Below are 13,150 nucleotides of genomic sequence, written 5' to 3' on the forward strand. Positions count from 1 at the left end.
GCATACACCGGAATCAAAACCCGCCCGTACTATCGGCGGGGCGCACTATCTCCCACCCATAAGATCATCTCCTATGCCCAGATACCTGGTGGGGAGAGGGGCGGCGAGTCGAAGAAGCCGGAAGAGCAGTGTGGGGAGAGAAACGAGCTGACAGAGCGCTGGGACAGCGCTGTGCTCCGGACGGAGCTGACGTCACGGACAGAGACGGAGACGCTGACGAGAGAGCCGCAGTGAGAGGGCGGCTGGCATCCTCGTGGGGATTCAGTGGGATTGCCGGGTGCCACTACCAGTTATCCATCGGTGCTGAGGAGCTACTTGCAAAAGTGCAGACGCCACTCAACCCAGGAAGGGTAAGCTGGAAAGAGCTCTGATATTTAAAAAAAAAAAAACTGTGTTGGCTAGACCCTCTAAACGGGTTTTTGGACTTGGTAATACACTGACTTAATAGCATATTTTAGCTCTTGGGCAAAGTACTATAAGTGGCTTCATGGACGGTATCTTAAGGTCTCCAGTTGTCCCGACTTAGCTGCCTGGCTCCCTGTACTGGGTGAAAGTCTCCCCTCATTCTTCCACAAGATCACTCTCCTACAAAATTAAGGAATGTGACACTTAACTGGAATAAAAGCTGATAATCTGCTTTTGAGAACTTTGGGGGATCATTGTATATTCAATAAACATCTTGCTGCTATTTATCTGTGGCTTGGAGTGGCATAACTGAATAAAAAGTGCCAGTGAGTGGCAGTCACTGTGTTCCGGAAGTGTTGAGTACATCTCAGAGTGGAAAATAAAATCTTTGGAGATTATACTAAATATTGATAGTTGCCACTGATTACTGAAATACCCGTTTGATCTCTACATTGGGGAAAGGCACAGATGAAGTTGCCGAGTAACAAGTCAGAGACTGTCTCATAAAAGCACCAGCGGGTGGCAGCCGCGGTGTGTCTGGGAGCGCGTCGCCTGTAAGGGGAAAACGATTGTCCCCCCCCCCCCATTTGTTGGGAAAAAAAATCTGTCCAATTTCAGTTTTTGCTTTCTCTCCTAAAAAGGGGCCAGTGAGTGGCAGTCACTGTGTGCCCGGGAGTGCTAATTGAACCTCAAAGTGGAAAACAAATCTTTGGAGAGAATATTAAATACTGATAGCTACTACTGTTTATCGAAACTTTTGCTTGGTCTATAGTCAGAGAGTGCCTCCTAATAGTACCAGTGGGTGGCAGCCACTGTGTACCTGGGAGCTCGCAGCTTGCAAGGAGAAAACGACTGTCCCCTCCTCTGTGGAAAATTCTCCCCTTCCCCTCCTAAAATAAAAAAATAAAAAAGTGCCAGTGAGTGGCAGTCACTGAGCGCCAGGGAACTTGCTGGTAGTGAATGTCAGTACTCATTGAAAAGTACTTGTGAGTGGCATTTATTACGTGTTAGAACCCGTGTGCTGTGAGAGAAAGTAATTGGTTCACTTTCTATTTGGGAACTCCTCATTAAAACGCCGGTGAGTGGCAGTCACTGTGAGCCTGGGAGCCAGCGGGTTAATAGAGCACCGGAGAACACTAAACCACCACAAGCACTACAAGCAATAAGGGAAAATTAATACTTCCTACTGAAACTTTAGATTTAAAACCTTAAACTGAATATGGACAAATACATGGGGAGAACACAGAAAGGAGGGAAGGGGAATGCGGTGACATGGCCAAAAGATAGCAAAAGCAAAGGGCAACTTGCCATCAGCCCCTCGGCATCCTTGATGGAGGAGAACTTATCAAGAGACTTAAATGAATCCTCTAGACAAAGCTTATCCCCAAGTATTAAGGCACAGGAAATATCAGCCATTTTAGCCCCTTTACTTGATAATAAATTGGCAGGGCTAAAAGAGGCCATTGAAACCGTGTCAATTCAACTGAGAGAATATAATTCGCGGTTTGAGGAAGCTGAAAGAAGAATAGTTGCCGTGGAAGAAGAACTGGATAAAGCAATGACAACTATAGCAGCTCAAGCATTATCGTTAACAGCAGTACAAGAAAAATTGGAAGAAATAGAAAATAGAAGTCGTAGAAACAATATCCGTCTAATCGGTCTGCCAGAAACTGTGAAAAGTAAAGAATTGATGGAGATTGTTTCAGAATGGCTGCCCAAAGAACTACAATGTGCACCAACAGAGGGCCCCATGCAAGTTGAAAGAGCACACCGTATCGGACCAGAACAACAAACAGACCGACGTAGACCGTGACCGGTGATCTTTAAATTGTTAAACTATACGGACAAAGTCAAACTTCTGGACGCATTCAGAAAGAATCGAACTTTAGAGTTTAAAGGGGAAAAACTCCTACTCTTTCAAGATTTCTCGCATCAAGTGGCAATGAGGAGGAAGGAATTTACACCGATTTGTAGTACACTATACAATGCCGGGATCCGTTTTGCACTGATGTACCCAGCAAAGCTGAAGATTTTCCATGAAGGAAAACACTATGTCTTTGATACCCCATCCCTGGCCAATACCTTTGTGGCAACATCACGAAGGGAAAAAATGAGAAATAAGGGAAATGATCTAATGGACATGCAAGTATAGCACTGCCCCTAAAAAATTTATATAAAATGTATTTTTATGATTTATTGATGGATAGAGATAATAGGTTCTTTTTTTTTCTGCACTTATTCCAAACACTGTACTTTATAAAAAGAGGGAATTTCCAAGGTTTGGATCTTAGAATAATGCACTATGCCATAATAGGGGGTGATATAAGTTTATCTAAATTAACACATAATTTTAAATTATCACATAATTCACTTTATAAGGATTTAATAGGAAAGTATGAGAAAGTTTTGAGTCCCTTAGATTTAAATTTCAGGAAGTTAATTATTAATATACATAGAATAATAAAGAATATGCAATGGGGATATGTAAACACAAGAGTTGGTAAGATGTTAAGGTTTGAATGTGGAGACACGGAAGATACTAGGGGGACGGTTTGGGAGAGGAAAAGGACCCCTAACACACATATAAGGTCAAATAGTAGGATAAATGTTAACAGAACTTTGTTATTTCTAATTTTTTGGGGAAGGGAACTGATTTGTTGGGAATTAGGGAAAGTTAGGAGCACTAGGCAATGCTATTATAGCATGTACTTATTAAAGAGAAAACATCTGAGGTATCATAGGGCAAGGATAGAAGATGGGGAGAAGTTAGCTGGGAGGTCAAAAATTGGAAATGGCTTAAGGGTATTTATGGTGCTAGAGATTTCGAACCCCCCGATATATATAGAAAAGGATGACAATGGGAGATAATACAGTAGGGATACGAGAAAGTATTAAGTTCCTGTCATGGAATGTAGAGGGCCTTAACACCCCCCTAAAAAAGAAGAAAATACTTCACCAGTTGAGAAGATATAAACCTGATATAGTAATATTACAAGAGACTCACTGGAGGGAGGGAGACTTGAATGCTTTTAAAGACACCTGGTTTGTAGATATAATACCAGCATCGTATACCGCTAAGCGGAGAGGGGTCTTAATCATGGTTAATAAGTCAATACATTATAAAATAAAAGATAATTTAAGAGACCCAGAAGGGAGATTTCTATTTGTAAAAATAGAACTTGAAGGAGAATTATACACAATAGCCACAGTATATGCCCCGTCTGGCCCTAATATGGTCTTTTTTACCAACATATATACACAACTACAGGAATGGGCGGAAGGATCCATAATAATGGGGGGAGATTTTAATACTACCATTAACCAAAGTTTAGATAAATCTGGCAATGCTAGAAGAAAAACTCCCCCACCGGCATTATCTTTAATAATGGATTCCCTACATTTAACGGATCCATGGAGATTTCAGCACCCTGCCGATAGGGGATTTACATTCTACTCCCACCCACATGGATCTTCATCTAGGATTGACTTCTGGCTAATTTCAAACACCCTCCTGAGTAGAGTGAAACAATCTAAAATCGAAAATATTGTGGTTACGGACCATGCCCCCATATGGTTTACTCTTGCGCTATCAACTCCTAGACCTTATGCAAGAAATTGGAGATTCCCCACATATTTGATGGAATCATTGGATTTTAAGGAATATATGGAACGTCAGTTTCTAAATTATATAGAGGATAATAAGGTACACATAGAGGACATAAATCTATTCTGGGCTACATCAAAGCCGGTGATAAGAGGGCATATTATTGCATACGTGGCATCTAAACGCAAACAGATAGGTAGAAGGTTGGAAGATCTAAGTAGAGAGGTGTCAAAAACCTATTCCTCTATGTTGATTTCAAATACAGCTGAATCCCGTAAAGAATACTTAGATACAAAAGCATTATATGACGCAGTATGTACAGAGAAGGCGCAATTTAGTATAGACTGTCAAAAAAATCGATATTTTAGAGGAGGGAATAAAGCAGGAAGGTTGTTAGCCTCCTTGATAAGGAGCAAACAACCAAAAACACACATTTCCAAACTAAAAGTTGGGGTACAACAAATGAACTCAACAAATGAAATTGCTAGCGCCTTTCTAAAATATTATTCACAGCTATACGAAGCGCCAGATGACAACCCGGCCCTAGGGATGAGATTCATAAAAAAAGCCAATGCGCCTAAGTTGTCAGACGCTGAAAATCTGGAACTATCAAGAACTATATCAGAAATAGAAATTAAGGAATGTATTGGTAAATTACCTAGAGGCAAAGCCCCCGGCCCAGACAGGCTGAGTGCGGAGTATTATAAAATGTTGACACCACACTTGACCCCGTATTTGCAGACTTTGTTTAATTCTATATTGGAGGGCAAGGCCCCAAATAGAGTATTTAATAAAGCAAGAATTATAGTAATTCTTAAAACTGGGAAAGACCCTACCCAATTATCTTCTTATCGACCGATATCTTTACTCAATCAGGACTTTAAAATATTGACGGCCATTATGGCAGAACGACTGCAAAGGGTACTCCCCAAGTTGCTGCACCCAGCTCAACTCGGGTTTATCCGGGGCAAGTCATCAGTCCATAATGTCCGCCAAGCAATTGCAGCGATAATCCAAGCGGAATCCAATTTAGAGGGGCGATCCATAATAATAAGTTGCGATGCGGATAAAGCATTTGACCGGGTGTCCTGGGCTCATCTTCTTAGAGTATTTCACTCCCAAAATCTAGGGGTTGGTTTTACCACCTTCTTTCGAAAAATGTATGCATCTCCTACAGCAATAATAATGGTGAATGGAGTAAATACTCCAGAATTTACCCTCTCCCGGGGGACTAGGCAAGGATGCCCATTAACCCCCTTGTTGTTCGATTTGGGGATAGACTCCCTGATAAGATGCTTTTACCTGGATAATATATGGAAAGGTATTCAGATTGGCCAAACAATATTAAAGGTATCAGCTTATGCTGACGATCTATTATTATATTGTTCAAATCTACATATGGAAATTCCAGGCATTATGCAAACCTTTCGAGAATTTGAACAGGTGTCCGGTTTTAAAATAAATAAAACAAAGACCAAGGCCCTAGCACTCCATAATAAAGCAAAAAAGGGGTGGGGAGAGGATTTTCGGTACTTGTGTATTTTGGTGGCGCCCATCGCATCGCATACCATAACACATACGATGGTATGTGATGCGACGCGATGTCGTACGATAGTGCACGATGGCATACAATTTTGAAATTGTATGCCATTGTACATGGCATACAATGCCATACGATGCGATGCGATTAAACATTGTATAAGCACCCTAATGGGTGCTTATACAATGTTAAGCACCCAAATGGATGCTTACAATGTTAAATGCACCCCCACGCCACCCCCCCAATATAAACGTGAACCCGAAGCGTGGCGAGCGCAGCGAGCCCACGAGGGGCGGCGGTACGCGTCCTACGACCTTTTCATACCCCCCACTATCCACGTCGGCGTGGAGTTGAGAATAGAATAGTGTGGCGAGCGCAGCGAGCCACCGAGCCCGAAGCGTGGCGAGCGCAGCGTGCCCCGCGAGGGGACACGGATACCTGTGAAGCCCGCGAAGGGACGCGTTTACCTGTGAAGGTATCCGCGTCCGCTCGCCACGCTTCGGGCTCGGTGGCTCGCTGCGCTCGCCACACTATTCTATTCTCAACTCCACGCCGACGTGAATAGTGGGGGTATGAAAAGGTCGTAGGACGCTCGCCACGCTTCGGGTTCACGTTTATAGTGGGGGGTGGCGTGGGGGTGCATTTAACATTGTAAGCACCCATTTGGGTGCTCAAAAGCACCCTTTAGGGTGCTTATACGATTTTTGGTCGTATAGGGGGTCAAAATCGCGTCGCATCGCATCGTATGCCATCGGTTGCATGGCATGCGATGCGATGCGATCTGTTCGTCGTACGACGGACATCGGGGGCGCCGCCAAAATACACAAGTACCGGATTTTCCTTTTTCATGGGAACCATTGCACTAAATTATTTGGGAATTAGTTTATCTAAAAAAACACAAGATATCTATCATAATAATTTTCAACCTGTTATAGAACGAATCCTAAGAGACCTCAAATCATGGAGATGTCTCCCAATATCGTTTATCGGAAGATGTAACCTTATTAAAATGGTAGCATTCCCACGTCTATTGTATTACATCCAAACTTTGCCGTTTCTTCTTAAGAAAGAAGATTTAAAAACACTGAATAAAGCGATTAGAAGCTTTGTATGGGCAGGAAAAAAACCTTGTATATCAATGACCAAACTTAGTCAAAAAGCAAGCTTAGGAGGGATAAATTTACCATGCATACATAGTTATACTCTTGCAGCAAACTATAGATATGCTATTGACTGGATTAACAACACAGATAATTACGCTAATGTTCTGATAGAACAAGCGTTCTGTCCAAACATCCCATTAAACAGTCTCTTGCATATAAAGCCTGCAAAATTTCCACCGAACCTAATAAATAATCCTTTAATAGTAACTACTTGTAAAGCATGGAAAATGACCCGGTCCAGACAAGGAATGTCCCCATACAAATCAATATTCTCTTCACCTTATTATAATACAATATCTCAAGAACCGCTGATTCAGAATAAAAAATCAGTACAGAAATGGAGAAACGCAGGTATTGGATCAATAATAGATGTGGTAGAATTAAAAGATGCTTCAATGCTATCAATGGAAGGGCTAAAAGAGAGGTATAAGGATTTAGATAGCAATATTTTCCAATATCAGCAAATGAGAAGCTATCTGAATGACGAAGGGGTAAAACCATTAAAGAAAGATATAACAGAAAATTTAGAAGTAATGGTACGAAAAGCAAAGGGAAAAAAATGTACTACATCAATGCTGTACGCACAGATTAAAAGGCAAATCCAGGCAGACAACATAACATCGGGGTTGGCAAGATGGGAAGAAGATCTGCCTGGGTTGACCAATCGGTCAGTGCTCACAGCATTTATGCGTATAAACAAAAATTTGGTGGAGTCATCTTACATAGAAATGCAATATAAACTGTTGCACAGAGTGTATTACACCCCCAAAAGGAGATATCAAATGGGTATAACTACAGACGCCAATTGTTTTAAGTGCTTGGCTCCAGATGCAAACTTGCTACATTGTATGTGGGGTTGCGGGGAAGTAAAGAATTTCTGGGGTACAGTAGCCCAATATGTGCAAAATACATACGATATCAAAATACCCCTTAGGCCGGAATGGGCAATATGGGATATAGACCCAGATCATAGACAAACAAAACTATCCCAGGGACAGCGGCTATTTTTAGCCAAAATTGCTGCAGCAACAAGGAAAACGATCCTTTCCCAGTGGATACTAAGAGACACATTAACAATAACACTACTAATCCCTAGAATTGAATACCTATTCAAAATGGATTGGATAGAAATGAATAACAACAAAGAGAAAAAGATAAACAAATTTTTTGATATATGGCTTCCATATGTCAAAACGCTATCCCCACATACAAAAAGTCTGCTGAAGAAGTCAATTGCACTAACAAAATGGTATAATGAGGAGATAACCTCGAAAGGAGTAGACCCATTTTGAGAAAGTGTAGAAGTATAAACAGATAAATAAATACTTAAACAAGTAGCATGGGCAAAATGAGATAGAAAAGAGAGAATTCTAAAAGGGTTCAAAGGAAGCGTTAAAGAAATAGATACATAAGAGATTTTAACTGGAGAGGAGATAGGTGCGAATAACTAGAATAACGGTATAGGAACAAATGAAACTGTGAATACTGAATGTATTGTATGTAATATATGTATTGTATGTGAAATGTTTTAATGTTTGTATTTGTGAAAGTAATAAAAATTAAAAAAAAAAACATCCCACTTACAACACTTCAAACAGCACAGAGACAAGCCTCAAAACTTCTCGAACAAAGTCATTTGGAGTGATGAGACCAAAATGTAACTTTTTGGCCACAACAAAAAATGTTACATTTGGAGAGGAGTCAACAAGGCCTATGATGAAAGGAACACCATTCCTACTGTGAAACACAGAGGTGGATCACTGATGTTTTAGGGATGTGTGAGCTACAAAGGCACTGGAAACTTGGTCAAAATTGATGGCAAGATGAATGCAGCATATTATCAGAAAATACTGAAAGAGAATTTCCACTCATCAGCCCGAAAGCTGTGCATGGGACGTACTTGGACGTTCCAACATGACAATGATCCAAAACACAAGGCCAAGTCATCCTGTCATTGGCTACAGCAGAATAAAGTTAAGGTTCTGGAGTGGCCAGCTCAGTCTCCTGACCTCAACATCATTGAGCCACTCTGTGGAGATCTCAAACATGCCCAAGCATATACAGGAACTGGAGGCTTTTTGCCAAGAAGAATGGGCAGCTTTACCATCTGAGAAAATAAAGAGCCTCGTCCATAACTACCACAAAAGACTTCAAGCTGTCATTGATGTTAGAGGGGGCAATACACAGTATTAAGAACTGGGGTATGTAAACTTTTGATCAGGGTAATTTGGGCAGTTTCTGTTGTCATTATGATGAGTTAACACAGTTGTTTGACAATAAATGGCTTCACCCAAACACTAATCATGAGTGAAAGAAAAGTTTGTGAGTTATCATTCATGTTCTCTGACAAATGGCCAGAACATCACAAATTCGGATAGGGTATGTAAACTTATGAGCACAACTGTATCTACATCTCTGTGTACATTTTCTGTATCTACAGAAAAACTGTGATGAATTTAATCAAATATGTCATAAAAAAACTATTGTAGAAAGAAGTTAAAATAAAATTGAATTAACAGTTGCGCAGATGTTTCTTGCAGCCGTAAATGAATACTATACCTGTATAAAACCCCTGTATGTATAATCTGCCCTATAAATGTTTGCTTCTATATATGGCATTGACAGATGGCAAGGATTGATAAATAAGAAGTGTGAAGTACAATGAAAGAAGTAATGGGTAAGCAGAGAGACATATTTTGGATTAGATAGATTATGGCACTAATTAAACAATCATTGTTGCAATATCATGGTTTAGAGACTAAATGCTATCCTTAATGAGAGAGTGAGAGCTCTTTTAACTGCTTTAATGTCCAATCCAAATGTGGAAAATTGATCAGAAATGTGATGCCCCCTGATAAGGGAATATTAACATAATCTTCATATAATAGAAATGTTAATTAGTTACTTAAAACAAAAATAATTGGTAACTGCTACCCATGTATGTTTTATTGAATATTATTCAGCTTTCCATTCTAAATGACATCTTATTCTGAATTTATATTTCTTCTATGTCCCATAGCATAAAAATAGAATATAAAATACTGCCATATATTTGTGTTTTGATCCAAAATTGCTCCCAAAACGAAATACCAATTTAAAACTATATACTTTATTGAAGTATTTTTTTGTTGTATTCTTGTGTGCTCTAAAAATTGTATTCGTACCCCGTACATCTAATGGCGCTAATGGTAGTACAGAAAAAAACAATGGATTGTGATCGTAATGATAAATATAGAGTGTATAAAATGTGTGATTGATACTGTAGCTAAGAATTTTCTGAAGCTGAGCTGTCTGATCCTTTAAGCAATCTATAAGCAAGAATCTTAGTACAACAGCGCACAGTACAAAGTCCTCAGCTTGGTATCCACTTAGAAGCACCACTCCTAAACACAATTAACAACAGAAAAGAAGATGAGTGGTAACCCGGCAAGGATCCATCAGGATGCAGAACTCATATAAATCTACAGGACAGTGTCAACAAAGTGACATCAACGTCTTTGTGTGAACCTTTGTGCGGCATAAAGAAACCTTTGCGTGAACAACAGGGATCAGCACTCAGGTCAGTGTGGTCCCATAGAAGTTGATGTCACTTCATAGACACTATCCTGGATATTTATATGAATTCTGCATCCTGATAGATCCTTGCTGGATTACCACTCAACCCAACCCCAGTTCACAATATGCAACACGGCAGTGTGTGACAGGGAGAGGCATGGCAGTGGGGGACTGGGGCCCCTTAGGAACACTCAGTTCTCAGGGGCCCAAGTGCACTGCACCTGCTGCACCAGTCGTAGTTCTGCCTCTGCTCCCACCCAGTAGGGCTCAGATTACTGTAACTCATTTTTTAATTATATGTAGGAGAACACCTCAACCCAGTATGTTGCATAGGGCCTGTGGGTTCATAAATAGGCCATTTTCTGTAATGTCTTTAGCATATTAATAGGAATAGAAAACAAAAACCATAATTGTAACATATCTATGAAGCTTACAAACATTTCTTCAATAAGCTTATGCATAGGTTATGTATAGGCAAATTAATCTTTATTAAAAAACAATACAAAAAAAACACTGCTTTACCTCTATGTCAAAATGGCACACCATTACCAGGAACCCAGTAATGTTATACCAGTAGTGTTATAGTGTAACAGTAGTGTAAACTAAATATTGTCCTTGGATACTTTATAATAACTACATTTTATTCCAGCATAATACATAGACTCCTGAATATATGTCAAACATCTTTTTATTTTACTTAATGGTGTTTGTAATAGAGTACATTTAATATGATATATAAAGCACAAGGACACATTTTGTACGTCATTTGTACAAGGTCAAGTACTGGCAGGTTGAAAGCCAGACATTTGGTACAGAACAGCTATAGCAGTATGCTATTATAATGCTTTATTGGGGAATACATGGGCCTGAAAACCATTAAAGCAATGAGTATAACTGAGTACAAAAGGTTATAGACCAGGGTCACAAAGAAAATTAGTGAGGAAAGGTAGACTGCTGCAAAGCCTGCAAAACACATTTTGATGTCTGTAAAAAAATGTCTGAATGCACTACAATTATCTTTTTATTCTAAAAAAACATTGATCACTTATTTGCATGGTACTTATTAAACAAAATAAACCTCTATATGCTTTAAGTTTCAGGTCATTAGCATGACAGTCAACTCATGTGCAAACATTACAGACCCTGGTGGTGGCTTGAGGGCAGGGCCGGCGCCACCACTAGGCAGGACTAGGCATTTGCCTAGGGTGCCCGCCGCAGTATCGCCCACACCCCCCCGTGCCGCAGCAAGTATCGTCCGCACCCTCTCCCCCGGGCTGGCGGGCGGCGCGGGTTTTTTTTGCCTCGGGCTGGCGGGGGGCTTGCACCGGCCCTGCTTGAGGGGCTTACATAATACTATAGCTAAAATCATTCTGTAGAATGATGCTTACTTTGTGCATACATTCATACAAGTTCTCTTTTAGTGAATGGTACATTTTACAGTCTTGCATTCAGGGCAACCAAGAGATTGGGAAGGCCCTAGTATTAGAATGGTGTGGCTAATGACCCTATACACAGGTCAAATTTGGCCTTTTTTTCATCCAATACCGACGGATCGGCCCAATGTGTTTTGCCATCCGATCCGATGCGCGGCGCTGTGTTTAAATGTTAAATTTCGCAACTACAGTATGCCCTTTCCAAACAATACAAATTTGTGATTAACTTGTTTAAAGGTAATAATTAGTCCATATATTTTCTAAAACTACAGTAAATATGGTTTTGTTTTTAGAAACCAAAAACACATTTCAAATAATGCAGAATGTGGGATTTGGTGTTTGAAAAAAATTGAAAATCACTGATCTAGGATCTAGATATATATGTCCTAGTCTAATTTATTCATACTCTACAGGAACTGTGCTAACTGGCAGATTTCATTGGCAGTACAGTAAGACGGGAATATTGATGAAAATTTATATTCACTACAATTCTTTATATGAATATAGAAAGTTTTAAAGGAAACATTCTGTACTCACCTTTATAGAAGTACCACTGTCAAAACGAAACGATTTGGTTTGTCCATTTTCTAAATACACCTTAAGGACATTTGGCATGAAAAGAAGGGAATTGTCCTTTACGGTTTCCTAATGAAATGTGAAGAATAGTTCATATGAGATTATTTTATAGCAATGGTTAAATGACTAAAAAGTGATGCAAACAGTTAAAGAATAATGAAATAATAAAAGTTATTACTACAAATTCAAGTACTTCATATTTTCCATGATATAATTAGAAAAAATTATATGAATATATAAATACATCCGTACAGAACAATACAATTAATTTATTTTAGATAAATAATCAGATACTCAAATCTCCACAATATGTGGACCCAGGAGAATATGGTACCCCACTTTTGCTACATTTTCTGAGAACCTCCTATGGGGTACAGAAAATACAATGCTGGTGGTTATAGGATGCTGCCATTCCAACAGAGATTCTCTGCCATCGCCTGCAGGAGAGTTACCTCCTTACAATACATTTATAGAACATTGTATATATATATATGTATATATGTATGTATGTATGTATGTATGTATGTATGTATGTCCTGTACCCAGTAGTGTATTTTGAATTATTGATTTCCTGTGTATTTAAATTAACTTGTAGTAAAGGACAAATATAGACTATACAAACGTAAATGTATATGTGTTAAAAAACAACAATGGTACATGTTTTTATATATGGAACTTGATAATAAGTAGTTGAATGTTAAGTAATAAAATCATATGATGTAATTAGAGAAATCTTAAGCAATATATGTATATAATAATAATGTATAGTACAACCTTAGGTAGATTGAAACTTTAGCAAATGCATGACTATAAAATACAAAGTAAATATTATGGCCATGCAATTTAACAAGTTGTATAAATCATTTCATAAAAC

General features: G+C 39.3%; 1 protein-coding gene across 4 annotated transcripts in view; it reads right to left on the minus strand.

Moving 5' to 3' along the window:
* Nucleotides 1–13,150, minus strand: part of FRMPD4 (FERM and PDZ domain containing 4) — a 395,081-nt gene that overhangs the window by 24,131 nt on the left and 357,800 nt on the right. For all 4 annotated transcript variants that reach the window (XM_083174315.1, XM_083174316.1, XM_083174317.1 and 1 more), the window contains one exon: nucleotides 12,238–12,345. In XM_083174315.1, the coding sequence (XP_083030441.1) occupies nucleotides 12,238–12,345 (108 nt within the window). The remainder of the gene's footprint in view (nucleotides 1–12,237; nucleotides 12,346–13,150) is intronic.

The sequence above is a fragment of the Crinia signifera genome, chromosome 2 (genome assembly GCF_055691185.1).
Source record: "Crinia signifera chromosome 2, ASM5569118v1, whole genome shotgun sequence".
Lineage (NCBI taxonomy): Eukaryota > Metazoa > Chordata > Amphibia > Anura > Myobatrachidae > Crinia > Crinia signifera.